Genomic DNA, 16,462 nt, shown 5'->3' on the forward strand with positions numbered 1-16,462 from the left:
CATACCAGCTAGAAGTATAGAAGCACTAAATTAGTTGCAGCCCAGAGCAGAATATACACATTTTATGAACAACCCTTGCATATGGAAACAACACCCAGCATACTAGCTAGAAGTATACAGGCACTAAATTAGTTGCAGCATGGAGTCCTGCACCCAACCTTTGATATCATGCAATTGGAACTTTGAAGTTGCACCAGTAAATACGGTCTATATGATGATGAAGTAGCATTGACTAAAACAAACTGACATGTTTTAAAAATTTAATCTATTGTCACAAATATGCTTGTGAGGTCTTAATCAGCAAGATGTTTCTCGATTATTAATTGGGAAGTTTGATTTTCCTGGGAAGATCTCAGCAATTCAAAAAATAAAAAAATATATAAAAGAATAAACTATGAGAAATTTGAGTTTTCTACTAACTTTCCTACAAGAACATCGATAAAAACATCAAAATAGTAACTAAAATGAAGCCTAAGAACATTCAAATGATACTAAAAAACATTTTTTCCTGAAGAAAACACAAAAAGGATACAAAAATAATGCATTATTTTCAATTTGGCTTATTTTTCTTTATTTTCCATTTTTTTTGCTTTTCAAAAATAATGCATTATTTTCAATTTGGCTTATTTTTCTTTATTTTCCATTTTTTTTGCTTTTCTGAAAGAAGTGTTGATATTTGCCACAATACTTGGAACAAACTACAACTAAATAATGGCATATACCTACACACAGCTAGAGTAGAATACAAGAGAAAATAAAACTAAATTTGGTAAAAGCAACTTTCAAGTTCAAACAAGGGTCCTTGCCAATCGCTTGAAGACCATCACTGAAATTAATAAGGACAATGCCACCTAGGAAGTTATGGAGCAAACGCCATCATAAATAAACCGAGCACGCACATAGCATGAAATGAAGCAAGGACAAAGTAAGATGAGATCATGTGATGCACAGTGATTAGTTCAACATTTAGACTACTGGAACCCGTTGCAAGTGGTTAGACATCCATCCACCATCAGTCTGGACTTTTCTAAACAGAATCCTGAATTTAGGCGTTTTTTTCAGGATTCCAACATTTTTTTCCATTCCCCATGCCAACAGTACTAATAACACACCATTTCTGCGAACCTTCATTCTAGCAGAAAAGCTCAAAGATCATGTCAAATGAACATCCAGGTATATTTTTCCGGGTTCAACAGAATCATATATCATGTCAAATGAACACGTTCACTACTCAAAATCCCATATGAGAAGAAAATAACTAATAGATATCACTTTCCTCATGTTTCTTGTAACAGCAAGGGAAAAAGATGTACTTGTGCCTCAACGGAAAGAAATTACAAAAAGGAACAAATTTGGGGAGAAAACGTCAAGCAGTAACGGTTTCACCGTTGCACCCCCTTTCCTTCGTGAAAATTGAAAAAGAAGCCGTAGAACCTATCGGGAGAACAAAAAGGGAAAACAGATTGAGAATGAGTAAAGCCGCAGAAGTAAGCATCAACCCGCAAAAGTAACAGATCGGCAATCTTAATAACAACCAACTTCGCATCATGCACTAAGAAAGCAACAAGAGACTTAAATCCAAGAAATTAACATAACCGTTTCACAACATTAGCATTAAGAAGTAATCCACAAGCCAAAATTTTCCCAAAGGAAACATGAGCACATCATGATCAAGTCTTCCACATCAAACGCGGAAAAGAAAAAATTCAACAGAAAAGAAGAAGAAGGAAAGAAAGAAAGATCTCCCCAGCAGGAAAGTTGCGAAGCTAACAACGAAAAGAGAGAGAGAGAGAGTAGCAGGCGGGCGGTCCGACCAGTGATGGGGCGGGCAGCTCAGGGGGATCCGCCGGATTTGTAACGGTAGAACTTGCCGACGACGTGGAGAAGCGTGACAAAGGCGATGAAGCAAAGACTCATCACCAGGACCACGGTGGGCGTGATCTTCAGCCCCGGCACGTCGTCCGTGTAGAACCTCAACATATTGCTGGCGCCGCCTCCGCCGGACATCCCTCCGCCAGCAGACCCTCCCCCACCGGTCACCCTCCTTCGCCTGAGCCCGGCCGCCGCAGCTGCCGTCCCGCGGGGTGCCCCCACCAGGCCGGGTCGCGACGTTGACGACGACGCCGACTGAGATTGAGACGTCCCTCGAGCCATCCCCCAGCTATCTCTTCCCCTTCTTCTCCTCGCGAGTCTGAGTTCGATCGATCGGGAATCGGGATGAATGGAGGATGATCGAAGATGGGAGACGGGATCGCCAAATTAGACACCTTTTGCTCAGCGGCTCCGCCCGCCTGATTATTAACAACGTTGCCTCAGACAGACACCCCTCGTGCGCGTGCGCGTGCGCGTGTGTTTACCAGCCTCAATGTGAACGAGAGAGGAAGAGGAGAGGCGAGAAGTTCACTTGCCTTTATAACGGTTTAATTCTTGCCTTTATAACGGTTTAATTTTAACTCAATACCATCATCATAGTATATTCTCTTTTAAAAATTAAAAGGAATACTTATCTACAACACGTCATCTAATTCAACCAGTTGCGCTACCCAAATTTGTAACAAATAAAAGAAAAAGCAATCACTAATCTAACTCGTTAATAATCACTATCTTTTATCCCTTGGCCCTCTCTTTCCCTTTCCCTTTCCCCTCTCCTCCCTTCTCCCCTCCCTTTGTCTCTGATGCATATATTTTCTTTTATTAGCCATTTTATAACCATCTTTAATACCATATTTGTCATTTTGTCAGCCCTCTCTTTCTAAAATACTCCCCAGCTCATCTTATTCAAACGACGGTCTCTTGTAAAGAAACAAATAAACAATCAGTTGTCTCACTCTTTAATCTCTATTGGTGCAATTGCATCTCTCTCGGGAAAAAAAAAATCTGTCGTGAACTTACTTTGATACATAGTGGAATGCTTTATTGGGCCAACTTTATGCAGTCGAGTCAAATAGAGGTGGGTTGTGTGAGAAGCGTTTTGTGAATTATTGATGCATTTATTGTCTATGCGTTTGGTCACACCCCTGAAGCAGCATTTTTGAAGCCAAAACAGCGTTTTACCCCATGCTGCAAAAAATAATGTCGGTTTCCATATTAAATTTGATGGACACAACATGGAAAACAAACAGTGATGCTCATTTTTTCATGCTGATTAATATGGGAACTTGTACTTTGACACACTCCTCATGCTGTTTCACATATTCCTTCTGTGTTTTATCATAATTTTTTCAATAATTAAACTTACCAAGTCAGAAGAAAATTTTTTAATTTAATCAGATTGTTTATTTGCAATATTTTCTATGAACATTTATTTAATTTGTTTAATTTGAGACTTAAGCATAGGCTCTTGGCTGAAGCTTCCCCTAGATTTCTAACGTGAGACCCTCAGTTGTCTCAAGTCCTATCTTAATATGAAATCTACACATCTTGACACCACTATTTAAATTAACGATGGATTTTAGATATATGCTAAATAGAGAAAAGCAGGTCCGACAAGGGAAGAGCAGGATCAGACATCAAATCCATCACCTTGGATCTCACATCTAAAGTAATGTAGCCTTAACTCGTCACGTGGTGGGCTTCAACGTTTTTCCCTACCGTTGAGTGGTATTTGATTACTCCGCATTCCCAAGGTGAAATGACGCATTAGCTATTTTATATATATATATATATATAATATCTAATGCGTCATTTCATCTTGGATATATATATATATAATATCTAATGCTTCATTTATATATATATATATATATATATAAACCGGTAGGTACCAAGCCACTACATGCCAGGCTCGGTGAAAATCAGCACCACCGTCCATTCTGCTGAGAATCAACGGTGAACATCACACGGAGAGAGGAAAAAACCAAGTTTCCACAAAAACCATTTTTTCAAGGTGTCACGCAAACACAACCTAAGGGTTTAAACTATAGTGTTGACATCACACGGGGAGGCATAAAACTAAATGAAGGCAGATGAAGATCAATTGAAATTCAAGTGTCACTCTTGGTGGGTTGAGCTGAGAGTGCTCACTTAAGTTTAGTTTGGGGCTGACATCTACAAGATGTTGATGTCTCTTGGATGTTTATTAAACAGGCATTTAATTTTTGAATTATATTTTTAGGGCGGGGACAGCTCCTATAACAGGATACCATTGTTTTATGTACCTGTCTCAAAAATTGGAGCAAATTCATGAAACATCTTTTATAAATGTTCAATGAATATGCCCCGATTTTTTTACAGAAATATGGATCATGATCATGTTGCTGTTGCCAAACTCTCCATAGGGAATGGGTATAGTTAAATAGAACCTATGTGTTTCTTTTTGAGACCCTGGTGGAGGTAAGAACTTACTAACGATTTTCTGATGTCCCTTCATGTAGACCACATCCAACCAGTAAGTTTGGTGTACATTTTAGTTTTAGGATTGGGTTTTTATGACTGTTTCTTTTAGGAAAAGATGAAGAGTCTGTTACTCTTGTTCGTTAGTGTTTTTAGTAGCCATGCTAAGGTAGCTTTAATTATAGCTTTTTTATTGCTGTTTTCTGATACGTCAAGCATGTGTTTTCAAGTATTGAAGCCATTAGTTGTGTTGGGAAAGTTGCATTGGAGGCATTGGTTTTGGTGTTAACTTGGTGTAGAATAGGTAAACCAACGGTGTAGTTGAAGTCGTGATTGGCTGGTGGTGGTGAGACATAGTTAAGTTTTGCTTGTGTAATAAATTTTAAATCTGATCTTCACATGTATCTGCACCCCATGCATGATGCATGTCAAGAGTTCATTCTTGGCAGTGATTTAGGTTTCACATGGGTTTTAGACACATCATTGCATGATTCTTGCATGTTTCATAGTATATGTTGCAGAACTAGCTAGCTAGGGTCATAATCTTCATTGCTATGCAGTTCTTCATACAATGGCATGCCTGTTCTCTTTGTTTTCTCCATGGCCACATCATACGTGTTGGAAACCAGAGCCCTTTTAAGATAATTAATATTTGGTATTAGGTAAGATTTGTTTCTAGTTCACCTAGAGTAAAATAGTAAGTGCATGTGGTAATTTGGCGTTTTACCTAGAGAGGCCCCATTAAAGCCTCCTTTAATGGCCTCGTGTAGACTTGTCATATAGAATATGTTCAAATTAATTCATCTTTAAGTAGTTTTTATTATAATATATTTGATTACTCAAGTGCCTTATATTAGTTTGGGTTTCTAGAAAAATTTTTGTATGCTCAAAACTAGAAGGCGGTATTGGTTTAAAACCAGTGGCTCGGTGGATTGATGCTCTCTTCGTTAGTATGATATGCCACTTGATGAACTATCCATATGTGTCACGGGATTGGATTAAAAGCAGATATTTAAGAGTTGGCCATGGGACTTTGGACCCTCAAAACCTCCTAGAAGGGTTCCTACAGCTGGAAAAGCTTGGGTATAGAGAGGGTAGAATCTTGTTAATGACTATATTCAATGGAAAGGAGGTTATGGTGGTGTAGTCAAATTTAAGGCAGGGTATGGAACTTGTCAGAAATATTAGTGAAGAAACTTTATGGAAGTATAAAAACAGACATTCATAACATCCTAAAGGAAGCTAAGCTCAAATATGATAATTCATCCATATCCAATTTGTTATGCATCAAGTCTCTCATCAACACTTTTTCTTTAATACTGGTGACCAGTGAGCGTAGAAAACTAAAGACATTTGCACTCCTAAAGTTGGTTAAATTTTCAATACAACTAGGAGAAATAGTAATTGTGATACACCGAAGAAGCAAATCTGGTCAGCAAAAGTGCCAGTGCATGTAAATTGGGTTTTTGAATTGCTAGTACATGCTGCTTATGTAAGAACATTGACGAAGATAATATGCATCTCTTTTTCGGATGTCAAATAAACTGGGAGGTCTGGCAAAGAACTACGAATCTATTTAGAAGACAGAGATCCCATGAATGGAATCTCACCAAGAACTTCAAATGTGACATTGAGTTGCATTCAAACAAAAGTTGCTAACAGGTTGCTTGAAAATTGTCGAAGACGTGGTGGATGATGAACAATATTGTGCATGGTAGCATGTCAACAAATCACTACCCTAGGCCAAATCATCTACCCAAGACCTCTTGGGGTAGCCTAAAACTGAAATCTAACTAAACAAACTCCTATTACAAGATGACAACGCCGAACAGGACCCCGGGTTGACACTAACATTAAACAAGAAAACCAAGACAAAGACGCTGACCTAATGCCGAGGACTGTCGGCACACTTCAGCGGAGAAGGTGGGGTTCGGCTCGCTTGACCGAGGGTGATGCTGAGTTGTCGACGGATGGATGCGGCCCGCCTGGCCGTGGTCGACGCTGATATGTGAGGGGCTCGGCCCACCTGGCCGAGGGAACGAGGGTGAGTGTGAAAGCTGCTGGAGATGGAGCTCAGCCCGCCTGGCCGAGGGTACCGCCAATGGCGCCTCCAAGGACTTGGCCCGCCTGGCTGAGAGTGACCGCAGGGAATGATCCGATGAGCTCGACCCACCTGGTCGAGTCAGCCGAGGGGCGAGGACAATACGCCTAGAGAGGCCGCTGCCGCTATGGCAGTAGTCTTGACGATGGGTGCGTGGTGACGACGGAGTCGGCCCACCTGGCCGAGGTCGCCAAGGTACCCGCAACGAGGGCTCGGCAGTGGCTACGGGGAGACCGTGAAGGAGAGTTGCCGATAGAGGTACGAACGCCTACGGTGCTCAGCCCGCCTGGTCGAGGGAGACAATGGCCCCCCTGGCCGATGTTGGTGGTGAATAGGTGATGGCGGAGCAATGGCCACGGGTCATATGCAGCCGACACTGACTTGCCTTGGAGGGAGCCTAGCTACAAGACTCCAAGGCGTGGGGGCTAAGCTCGGGATGTGGGGTTGAGCTTAGTAGAGAAGTGGGTGCGGTCTGGGCTAACTCAAGATGGGTGTGTGAGCTAGGACGAGTTGGGGTAGGCTAGGGGTTGACTAGGTTGACTCGGGCTAGGTAGGTTAACCGATGGGTGAGTTAAGGTATCGGGTGAGCGTTAAGAGGCTAGGGTGACAATGAGGGTAGTTATGGCTAACATAGGAAATGAAAGGGAAGGGTTATGGATTGGCTTTGGGACTAGGAGAAGAGTTAAGGCAATGGCTCGAATTTTAGAGAGAGGGGCGAGACCACGATGGAGGGTTAATGTTTGGTTCAGATAAGAATAGGGAGTTAAGGTAAGTGATTAAGGCTAGGCTAAGGACTTGAGATGAGTTAAGGTGGGGGCTCGGATGAGGAGGAGATAAATTTATGGTTATGGGCGGTATTACAAGAGAGAGGGGAGATGAAGGCGAGGAAAGTAAATGTGTACCTTAAATGCGCTTAGGAACTCGAAGGGCTTGGGCCCCACGATGATGATACGTGGCAAGATGGACGGTTGGGGTGGAGAGCTTCATGGAGTCTTGGAAGCTTGAAGGGCGAGGGCCTCGGATGGGGAACGCGTGGCGTGATTTTGGAAGTTGCGGGGGGGGGGGGGTTAATGCACTCTAGAACCCCGCAAGAAACTTAATGACCCTTTTGGATGACGATTCTGCCCTTCTCGACCTTGGGTCCTCCTTTACTCCTTTATGTAGCCATTACTCGCCAAGGGCAGTTTGGGAAGCTGACAAGTGGCTGTTGGGATACCGTCGGAAAAGTAGCAGTGGCAAACCTTCTGGCCGCCCGACTTGGTAATTCTGGCTTATCTCGTTCAACGGCCTCCAATGGTCGGATTCGACCGTGGCTCGGCCCGTTGGACAACTCGTCCTCCAACGATCTTGGTAGGGCAGATGGTATTTTCCCAGCACCTCTCCTCTTCGGCGCCGCTCACCTTTAGGTAAGAGAGCTCCCATGGCACCAGAATGCACTCGGCTCGGGTTCTCCATCCAAATGTCGCAGCCACCACCAACCATGTACCGGCGGAGACCACGACACCATAGGATTTCCTTAGCACGAGCACGGGCTATGCCGAGGCTTAGCGCGTCTTTGTGACAACAAATTCTCTGGATCGTACAGGGGATTTGCCGCCTACTAGGGCCGAGCTTAGCGGGCTCGCCAAGACCTCGCCTTGGCCTACCTTTCCTGCAGTTTCTTTCCTGTTGTGCTTGGGAAACAAACCGTCTACTAGGGTATACGTCTATTCGATCTAAGGCCCAACTCCGGCCAACCCTTCCGGCTGTCGTCCTCCCGATGTGCCCGGGAAAATGATGGCCTACTAAGGCAGACTTTCGTTTAGCCTAACTACTGCAAGAAGGAGGAGGGGACTGAGAGAGAAGCGTCGGCACCAACCTGTCTTTTACTGCCGGATTGTCGTAGTCTAGGTACTAGATGGGCAGAACAACGGTCCAAGCTTCTCCAGACCTTCCCGAACTCAACCGGCCTCTAACCACCTTCGTGTTCAAGGGGCTGCACCATGATGAGCTTGCTTACGCATCAGGGAAAAAACGTAGGGCATCGGCTTCAATGTTGGTCTTCTGGTAACTACCACTTCCGACGATCTCATTCTTCGCTTTGGGTAGAACCACGGCCACAAAGGGTTAATCACCACCTTCACGGTGGGGAGAGTACATGCCTACACGGCGGGGAAAGTACATGCCTACATGGTGGGGAAAGCACACCACTCAGGTGGGAAGGAGAGAGAGGTAGCACCTTCAACTCAAAATAAACTTCTATTAATTTGCCAAAAGATATTTGCGCAAGTGCTACAATGAGTTTAAATAGAAAAGCTCAAACCGGTTTGGCTATCGTACGGAGATACTAACAAGACTTGACTTAACTGAAATCGAGACAGATTAAAGAAAGGACTAGACTCGACTTTGACTTAAAGACTATTGGCGCTAGATGGACTTGGACTAGTTAAGACTTGACGTAACTTAGGACTCGATCCTAGACTCTCTAGATGGACTCGGGCTTGGACTCAGGCTTGAACTCGGCTTGGGTCTGAGTTCCACTGGGTCCTCCTTTGTCTGTGTTCCAACCTTCCATGTTGCCGAAGTCTGCCCTTGACCATGTTGGATGGGATACATCTTTTGTGTCCAGTGTTTGGTCTGTTTGCGGGTTGCAGTCTGGGTCCTTGCCTAAGCGCCTTTTGTTGTGACCTACCATGGTCTACCAGTTGTCGTCCTTGTTGGACTGCATTATGCCTTCTCGTGTGGTCGTGCCATGGGTGGTGGGTGAGAGCCTTGCTCTAGGGTTAACCGTTAGGTCTTGTTGTCTGTTGTTAACCTTACTCATATAGTCTTCCCTGGCTTGGCACTCCATCTCTTCCTGGGTAGACCTAGCGCCTCTTTCCTTGGGTTGTCACCCTTCTTTGGCTGCATGTCCCATGGCAGCCTCACCTTCCCTGGTTTTGGCCTGAACTGCCGATCCACTCTTGGTGCTCATAACCTGGCGCAGGGCTTCTTCCTTTGGATGTTGCCTTCTGCGGCTGCGCGATGGGTCGTAGTCTCCTTGGGCCCTAGCTTTTCTTGCCCAGCCGTGGGCTTGCGCCTAATATTGAAGTGGTCTAGGCCCTGGCCATGTTCTCTTGGCGTTGCCTTGACTAGCCTCGACCATTCTGTCGACTGTTCTCGGCGTGGGTTACGATGGGTCCGTAACAACATTGTATGGCAAGCCTATAAAGATGCATTTCTACCTATGAATTAGGAACGGAAGGATCAAGAGACAGTCTGCATATGGCTTAAGATTGACCTAATCTATAATAGGGATCAAGTTGACACCCCTGCTATGCCACAACTATACATTATGGATAATATAGACAAGGAAAACCTTGTGGTCTCAGCTTTGCTTAGGAATGGTGATGGATGGAACTAGTGGAATGTCTACTCCTTAATTGCGTAGAAAGGAAGTGATGAGGCTGAGCTCACATTGCTTGATTAGGGCCTCCAACAAAGCGAAATCTATGATGGCTCCTTCAAGGTGGCATCAAATAATGAGGATGGACCGAACGTATTAAGAGAATGGTTGAAAGAGGTAGGAGCTGGCCTAGCAAATGGAATCACATATGAAGCACAACAAACTCGTTCACAGTTGCTGAAAGAGGTGGTCTCTAGAATAATTGCTAAAATTGTTTTGAATCATGGGAGTGTTGATCATGTATATGAATTGCGATAGTTGGATAGAAGTTTTATTCCTCTCTTGGCTTGTTGGTGTCTATGCTCGTGGCTTTTAGCCTTTTATGTTTAGCTGTTGGTGTATTCTCTTGGTTTGGTCCGATGCATCCCTTGTATTTTTTTGGTTTGTGCATGTAATCACCCCAAAATTTTCAAAATTCTATATTTAGCATTTTCGAACATTTTGTGAACATTTTACAACAGCCTTTAAGGACTTTCGGCTTCAAGCACTTCAACTTCTCTTAATTATGGTCAATTTCTTCCTTTGTTTGACTATCAACGATATTTGAGACTTATTTAGATCTAATTTCAGGCTTTGTATACAAATCTCAATCTCAATTTAGATATATTCTATAATTCAAACTAGGATCCGGTTAAAAAACTCATATAGAAAGCCTAAAACAAATCCCTAGATCTAAATCAGAACCCAATGCCTAGCTCCATATCCAAAACAAATCCCCAAATCCAAATTCGGGTCCAAAGCCCAGCTCCATATCCAAAATAGAGCCTTAGATCCAAATTCAGATCCAAATACTAGCCCCATATCCAAAACAAATCCCTAAATCCAAATCAGATCCAAAATGGATCCACTTGCAAAAACCAAAATAAATTTTGGGGATGCACACAATTGACTAGACTTGACTCGTCAAAACTTGACTCAAGCTTGAGTTCGATCCAAGTCTTTGATGTCACAAGTCAGGCTCGAGTTCACATCTTGGCTCATTTACTTTAGTGAGTCGAGTCATGAGTTCATGGAACTCAACTTGGCTCGAGTTTATGAGAGGCAACTCAAATCATAAGTCGTACTGGTTCAGCTTTTGAATTGTGAACTCATAAGATAACATTATTGAGCTCATTTAAATGAGCTCCATGGGTTTAATGAGCTTCAAAAGTTTAAGGAGCAACAAGCTGCCATAAAATTTTTAAAGTAATCGAGCTATCAAGCATCGAGCCAAGCTCAAGCGCAGCATTCTATTGATGAGTTGAGTTTGAGCCTTTTTGTCGAGCTTTTGAGCTAATCATTTTATGAGTCGAGATGAACTTAAGTTGGCTTAGCTTGGACTTGGCTCAGCACATGTTCCGCCCCAAGGACAACCAACCACTTTAACAATAAGTCCCTTAAGATTCATCACAATCTTACTAAACTATTGGGGCATTACACTTAAAGACAACCTAGTCAAACTCCTAGTATGAGCTTTCCTATATTCATTACTAAGTATCAGCTTTACCCACGTTCTAATGCTAGACATAGATTTACATGGTCCACTATTAGACATGGAGAAGACTAGGTTCTTTGCATGTTTGGTTGGGCTTTCATGAAGTATGAATGGAAGGAGTTGTGAGGTAAGCTCCACGACACTGCAAGTCTTCCCTATGACAATATCGAACCACTTGCCTCTAAGAGAGAGTGTCATATTTGAAGACAAACATCAAAGGTGCCACAAACAATTTAGATAGTTCAAGCATTAGGGTGGTAGAGATCACTGAAAATCTATTGTACATGGTGCTTGGTCTATTCAAACCTACAGATGAGCTCTAATACGATTGATTTCAAAACTGCAACAAATTAGAAGAGATGTCTCAGCATGAGCCAAGCTTTACATGCAGAATGTTGTCTCCCACATTAAAGCTATTCATGAAGAACTTGATAGAGTCCAAGTCTCTGCAATCGATAATTGTGAAACTGCCAAATTCCAAGAGATGTTTTTCCAATAAGAACTTTATGCTTCCCTTTAGGAGAATGACAATATTTAGAAAGAGGGCAAGAGTCAAGGTGAATGTCAAATGGGGATATGAATGCAACATTCTATTAAACCCTAATAAAGGGTAGACATACTAAGAACACCATCTTAGAGTTGCAAAATGAGAAGGGTATTATATCTACTCTAGATGACATAAGGACAACTTGTGAAAAAATCTTCTACAATCTTCAACCCATTCAAGAGGTATGAGGCCAGTGCTTTGCTCATATGGATGATGATCTAAGGTTTACAACAGAAGGAAATAATCTCCTTCTCAAGTTGGTTATATCACAAGAAGTGAGACACGTAGTGTTTTCAACTGGTAGATATGGTACTCCATAGCCAATTGATTCTTAGCTTTATCCTACCAACAACATTGGAGCATGATTGAGGAGGATTCAGTGAAGATTATAAAGAGTTTCCTTCAAACCAGGGCCAAATTTATTCTCAGCTTCATCCTACCAACAACATTGGAGCATGATTGGGGAGGATTCAGTGAAGGTTATAGAAAGCTTCTTCCAACTGATAAACTAGTGAGGAAAATTAATCGATCATATATAACTCTCCTCTCAAGGAAAGAAGGAACTTCATAGTTAGTAACTATAGACCAATAGCCCTCTACAATGTGTTCTATAAATTTATTTCCAAATTTTTAGTTAACACAATGAAGTTCAGTATACAAAAGGTTATTGACAAGAACCAAAGTGCAGCTCTTCCAGAGAAATTTATCTTTGATAACATTATTTTAGGGCACAAAATATTCATTCTCTATCTGGTCTTGATTTGGAGAACAGTTGCCTTAAAGTTGACATATGTAAGGCATACTACCACATGAACTGGGTCTTTCTAAGATGTGTTCTTCTCAAATCTAGGTTTTTGTACATTGTGGGTGGATAAAATACTTAGTTGCATCTCGTCAGCATCTTTCACAATGCTTATCGATGCAAAACTAGGATAGTTTTATAACATGCATAGAAGCTTGAGGTAGGGTGTGCCCTTGTTTCCTTGCCTCTTTCTAGTCATCATAGAGGAGTTTTCATGGCATATAAAACACCATGTGTAATCACCCCAAATTTTTTCAAAACGATTCACTCTTTTATCAAAACACAAGAGCCAATTTTTGGGATTCAAATTTGATCTAAAACCCAAGTTGAATCCACATCAAGCATTTCAAACCCAATTCGAATCGAGTTCGAAACGACAAAATTTGGGTGTCGCTTGTGCACGGATCTTCCCTTTGTTTTAAGAACTCATTTTTCATGCCAAAACGTGTTTTAAACCCAAGTCGCATGCCCGAACGAATCGACAACCATTTGAACCTAAATCGTGTTTAAAATGAAGTCGACCACCCATTTGTAACAAAAGAAACCATTTTATATCATTAAAATTTAATTTAAAAAAAAGTTTGCGTGACCGCGCGGCACAGTGCACGCATGACCCCACGTGACGCGGTTGCTCTCAGTGCGCTCCACGAGCTAGAGGCACTCCTGAAATGCCTTTCGGGGCCTACCTTGTGCGCATGCCCCATTTTTCTTCAAAAATTAATTAGGGGCATTTTAGGTGGGCATCAGCCCTACCTACTATACCTCAAAAAGTGATTTGCAGGTGTAATGTCCAATCATATTAAGTCAAAACATATTTCTTTTTCAAAAAAATTAAAAAGGATTCAAAACTATTTGAAATTAGGATGAAAATATTGTGAAATTAAAAAAAAAAATCAAATTTTGAGTTTTGGCTCCAAAACTCTTTATAAAAACCTTCATCCCCCCCCTCCCCCCTCTTGGGCATGAGTTAGCCCTTGGAGGAACTCTAATGTATTTTCATTTGAAGACGTAGAGTTTTTCTTGAGTTCTCTCTCTCTCTTTCTCCCTCTCCCTTTTCCTCTTTCTATTTCTTTCTTCTTCTCCAACTTGAAGCAAGCTTTATCAAGCTACAACTCTCTTGGAGACATCCTCTTCATCATCTTGGAGCTTCACTCAAGGGGATTTAGGATCATTTTAAGCAAAGTTGTTTATTTCTCCTAAGTCATTCTCATTAGAGGTATATATTCATCATTTCTCTCATTTCTTTCTCTTGTTTTCTTTCCTCTTCATCTTTCTATGGCCATATGAGATAGCCTTCAAATCTATATTTTAGAATCAAGAAGCTATTCTTAAGTGCACCGGGAGCATGAGAGGATGAGATGATCTTTCATTTCATGGTTGAATCATGCACTTTTTTTTATTGAATGTAGCATTGTTTTGGTTTCTTCTTTTTCTCACTTCTTCATCTCCCCATGGTCATACAAGATAGCCCTAAAATCTCTATTTTAGAGTCAATAGGCTATTCTTAAGTGTACCGAGAGCATGAGAAGGTAAAGTAATATTTCATGCTTAAATCATGTTATCTCATTTATTGAATATAGTCTTGTTTTGCTTCATTTTTCTATGGCTATATGAGATAGCTCTCGATCTCTATTTTATAGTCAAGAGGCTATGCTCAAGTGCATCGGGAGCATGAGAAGACGACATAATATCTTATTTCATAGTTGAATCATGTTTTCTTTCTTTTCTTGAATATTGTTTACATATTATTCATGCATAGTTGTTCGATTTTTCATTTATATGTGAATGCATGGTGAGAATGAGAGTATGGTTTGAGATTTCTCTTTATTCTTATATTTATTATTTTGAGGTTGGGATTTGTCCAACCCGGGGAAAACCTTCACGAATATGTATATGTCAATATGTATTTTCATATCATTTGGCGCTAGTTTCTTTTTTAATCATCCTATTAGGAACCCTAATGAGCATCTTATCGTGTGGTTTGATCTTCTTCCATACCCAACGATGGAAGAAACATATTCCCTTGTAACAAATCAAATAATAACATTATATGTTTATACATAAATCATATTTTACAAAATATTTTCGAAAGTACCTTCTCTAATGTGGCTTTGGAGACTTAGTTTAGGCTCTTGCATGAGTTCAAACGCCCCTCCAGTCTACATCAAATTTGAAGTCGGTTATTTTAATCCTTTTCTTAATTTTTAATCTCATGAAGACACGTATGTATATACATATTATATACATATATGTGCACATGATGATTCTTTTGTCTGTCTCTCTCTCTGTGTTTTCACATTTTATTTTACAAATTTTCATATAAACACAAATATATATGTGTATTCTATTATTTCTTTCTCTCTAGAACCTTTTGTTTATCTTTTCAAGATAAATGTCTTCTCCTACAAATTTCTTATATATATATATATATATATATATATATATATATATATATATATATATATATATATATTTCTATTTACTTTCCCTCTCTATTTAAGTTAAGACTTTATTTTCAAAAGCTTATACAAATATGTATACATATATATAGAGAATATGGAAGATCTTCCAATCCTAGTTTTCCCCAAAATGTTTCACATTCTCAAGTGATTCTTCAATAACCTCTTCGAAAGTTTGAAACATTAAAACTTTCAATATTTTTCTACACTACATATAAAATAAAAAAAGATGTTTAAGCCAAAATAAAATGCATCAATAATAGACATAGCCCTTGGATTGATTACTCTCGGTAAAGGCACCGGGAACGGTTAATCCTCGTATCAACAGACGAGTCCATTTCTCTCTCATTTTCAAAACAAAACTATTTTTTTGGAGCACTCCAAAACCAAAAATTTTGGAGATGCAAACACCATGCAAGAAGAGGATATCTTAAAGCTCCTTATATTCCTCGATTAGGTAATTGCCTAAATATTCTTACATTTGCTAATGATGTTATCTGTTTTTGTAAATATGATCATGAATCCATTGGTGAGGTAAGGAAGGGCTTCATATCTCATTTCATCACTCTTGGAAAGCAAGAAGATATCAAACAAACATTAGGAATGGAGTCACAAGTCCCTCCCTCACTTATCTGGGGCTCCTCTTCTTTAATGTTGTAGTTGTCTTATATTGAAAATAGAGAAGAAGCTAGCGACATGGAAGACCAAAACTCTCCCTTATGCAGGTCGCATACGATTGAGTTAACAAGTTCTTTTGAGCCTAATCAGATATTAGTGTGTAGTATTCTTCCTCTCAAGGAGATGTAAGTTGGAGTTTATTACGTCCAACTTTTTGTAGGGAGGTAACTATAACATAAGAGGAACCCATATAGTTGCATGGAAATCAGTATCATCTCCAAAGATGGATGGCAGAGTGGGAATGAAACGAATAGAGGATTGGAGTTGGGCTCTTAAGATTTGTTAAGGAGAAGAACTTTGGGTGCTTTCATGAGGAAGAAATACCTCTAGCATCATAATAACCAATAAGGGCTCTCAAAAAGAATAATGGTTCTTTAAAGTAGATGGAGGTTGGGGGCACATTAGCAAACATGTCATTTGGAAAATAAAAAACAGAAACATTCATTTTGGGCTGCCAAAATGGGCCCAGCTTCGTTGACCAATATGATGGATCTAGTGGAAAGATCCCATTTCAAGATTTCCCTCAAGTTTTCCATAAAACTAGTTTGTGGCTCTCATAGGACTGCACACTGAGTGAAGCCAGCTCAAGCTTTGAACTTGCTCGTTAAAACTTAACACGAACTCGATTCCTTTATAAATGAGTCA

General features: G+C 40.7%; 1 protein-coding gene across 1 annotated transcript; it reads right to left on the bottom strand.

Moving 5' to 3' along the window:
• Positions 1-1,586: 1,586 nt before the first annotated feature.
• Positions 1,587-2,387, bottom strand: LOC116254625 (protein transport protein Sec61 subunit beta). Its single transcript, XM_031630136.2, has one exon. The coding sequence runs from the start codon at positions 2,152-2,154 to the stop codon at positions 1,834-1,836; it is 321 nt and encodes a 106-aa protein (XP_031485996.1). The 5' UTR covers positions 2,155-2,387; the 3' UTR covers positions 1,587-1,833.
• Positions 2,388-16,462: the final 14,075 nt, after the last annotated feature.

Source organism: Nymphaea colorata, chromosome 5 (genome assembly GCF_008831285.2).
Source record: "Nymphaea colorata isolate Beijing-Zhang1983 chromosome 5, ASM883128v2, whole genome shotgun sequence".
NCBI lineage: Eukaryota > Viridiplantae > Streptophyta > Magnoliopsida > Nymphaeales > Nymphaeaceae > Nymphaea > Nymphaea colorata.

Bases quoted from the DNA above. Each gene is read 5' to 3' on its own strand.
- LOC116254625 (XM_031630136.2), bottom strand. From the start codon at position 2,154: ATGGCTCGAGGGACGTCTCAATCTCAGTCGGCGTCGTCGTCAACGTCG.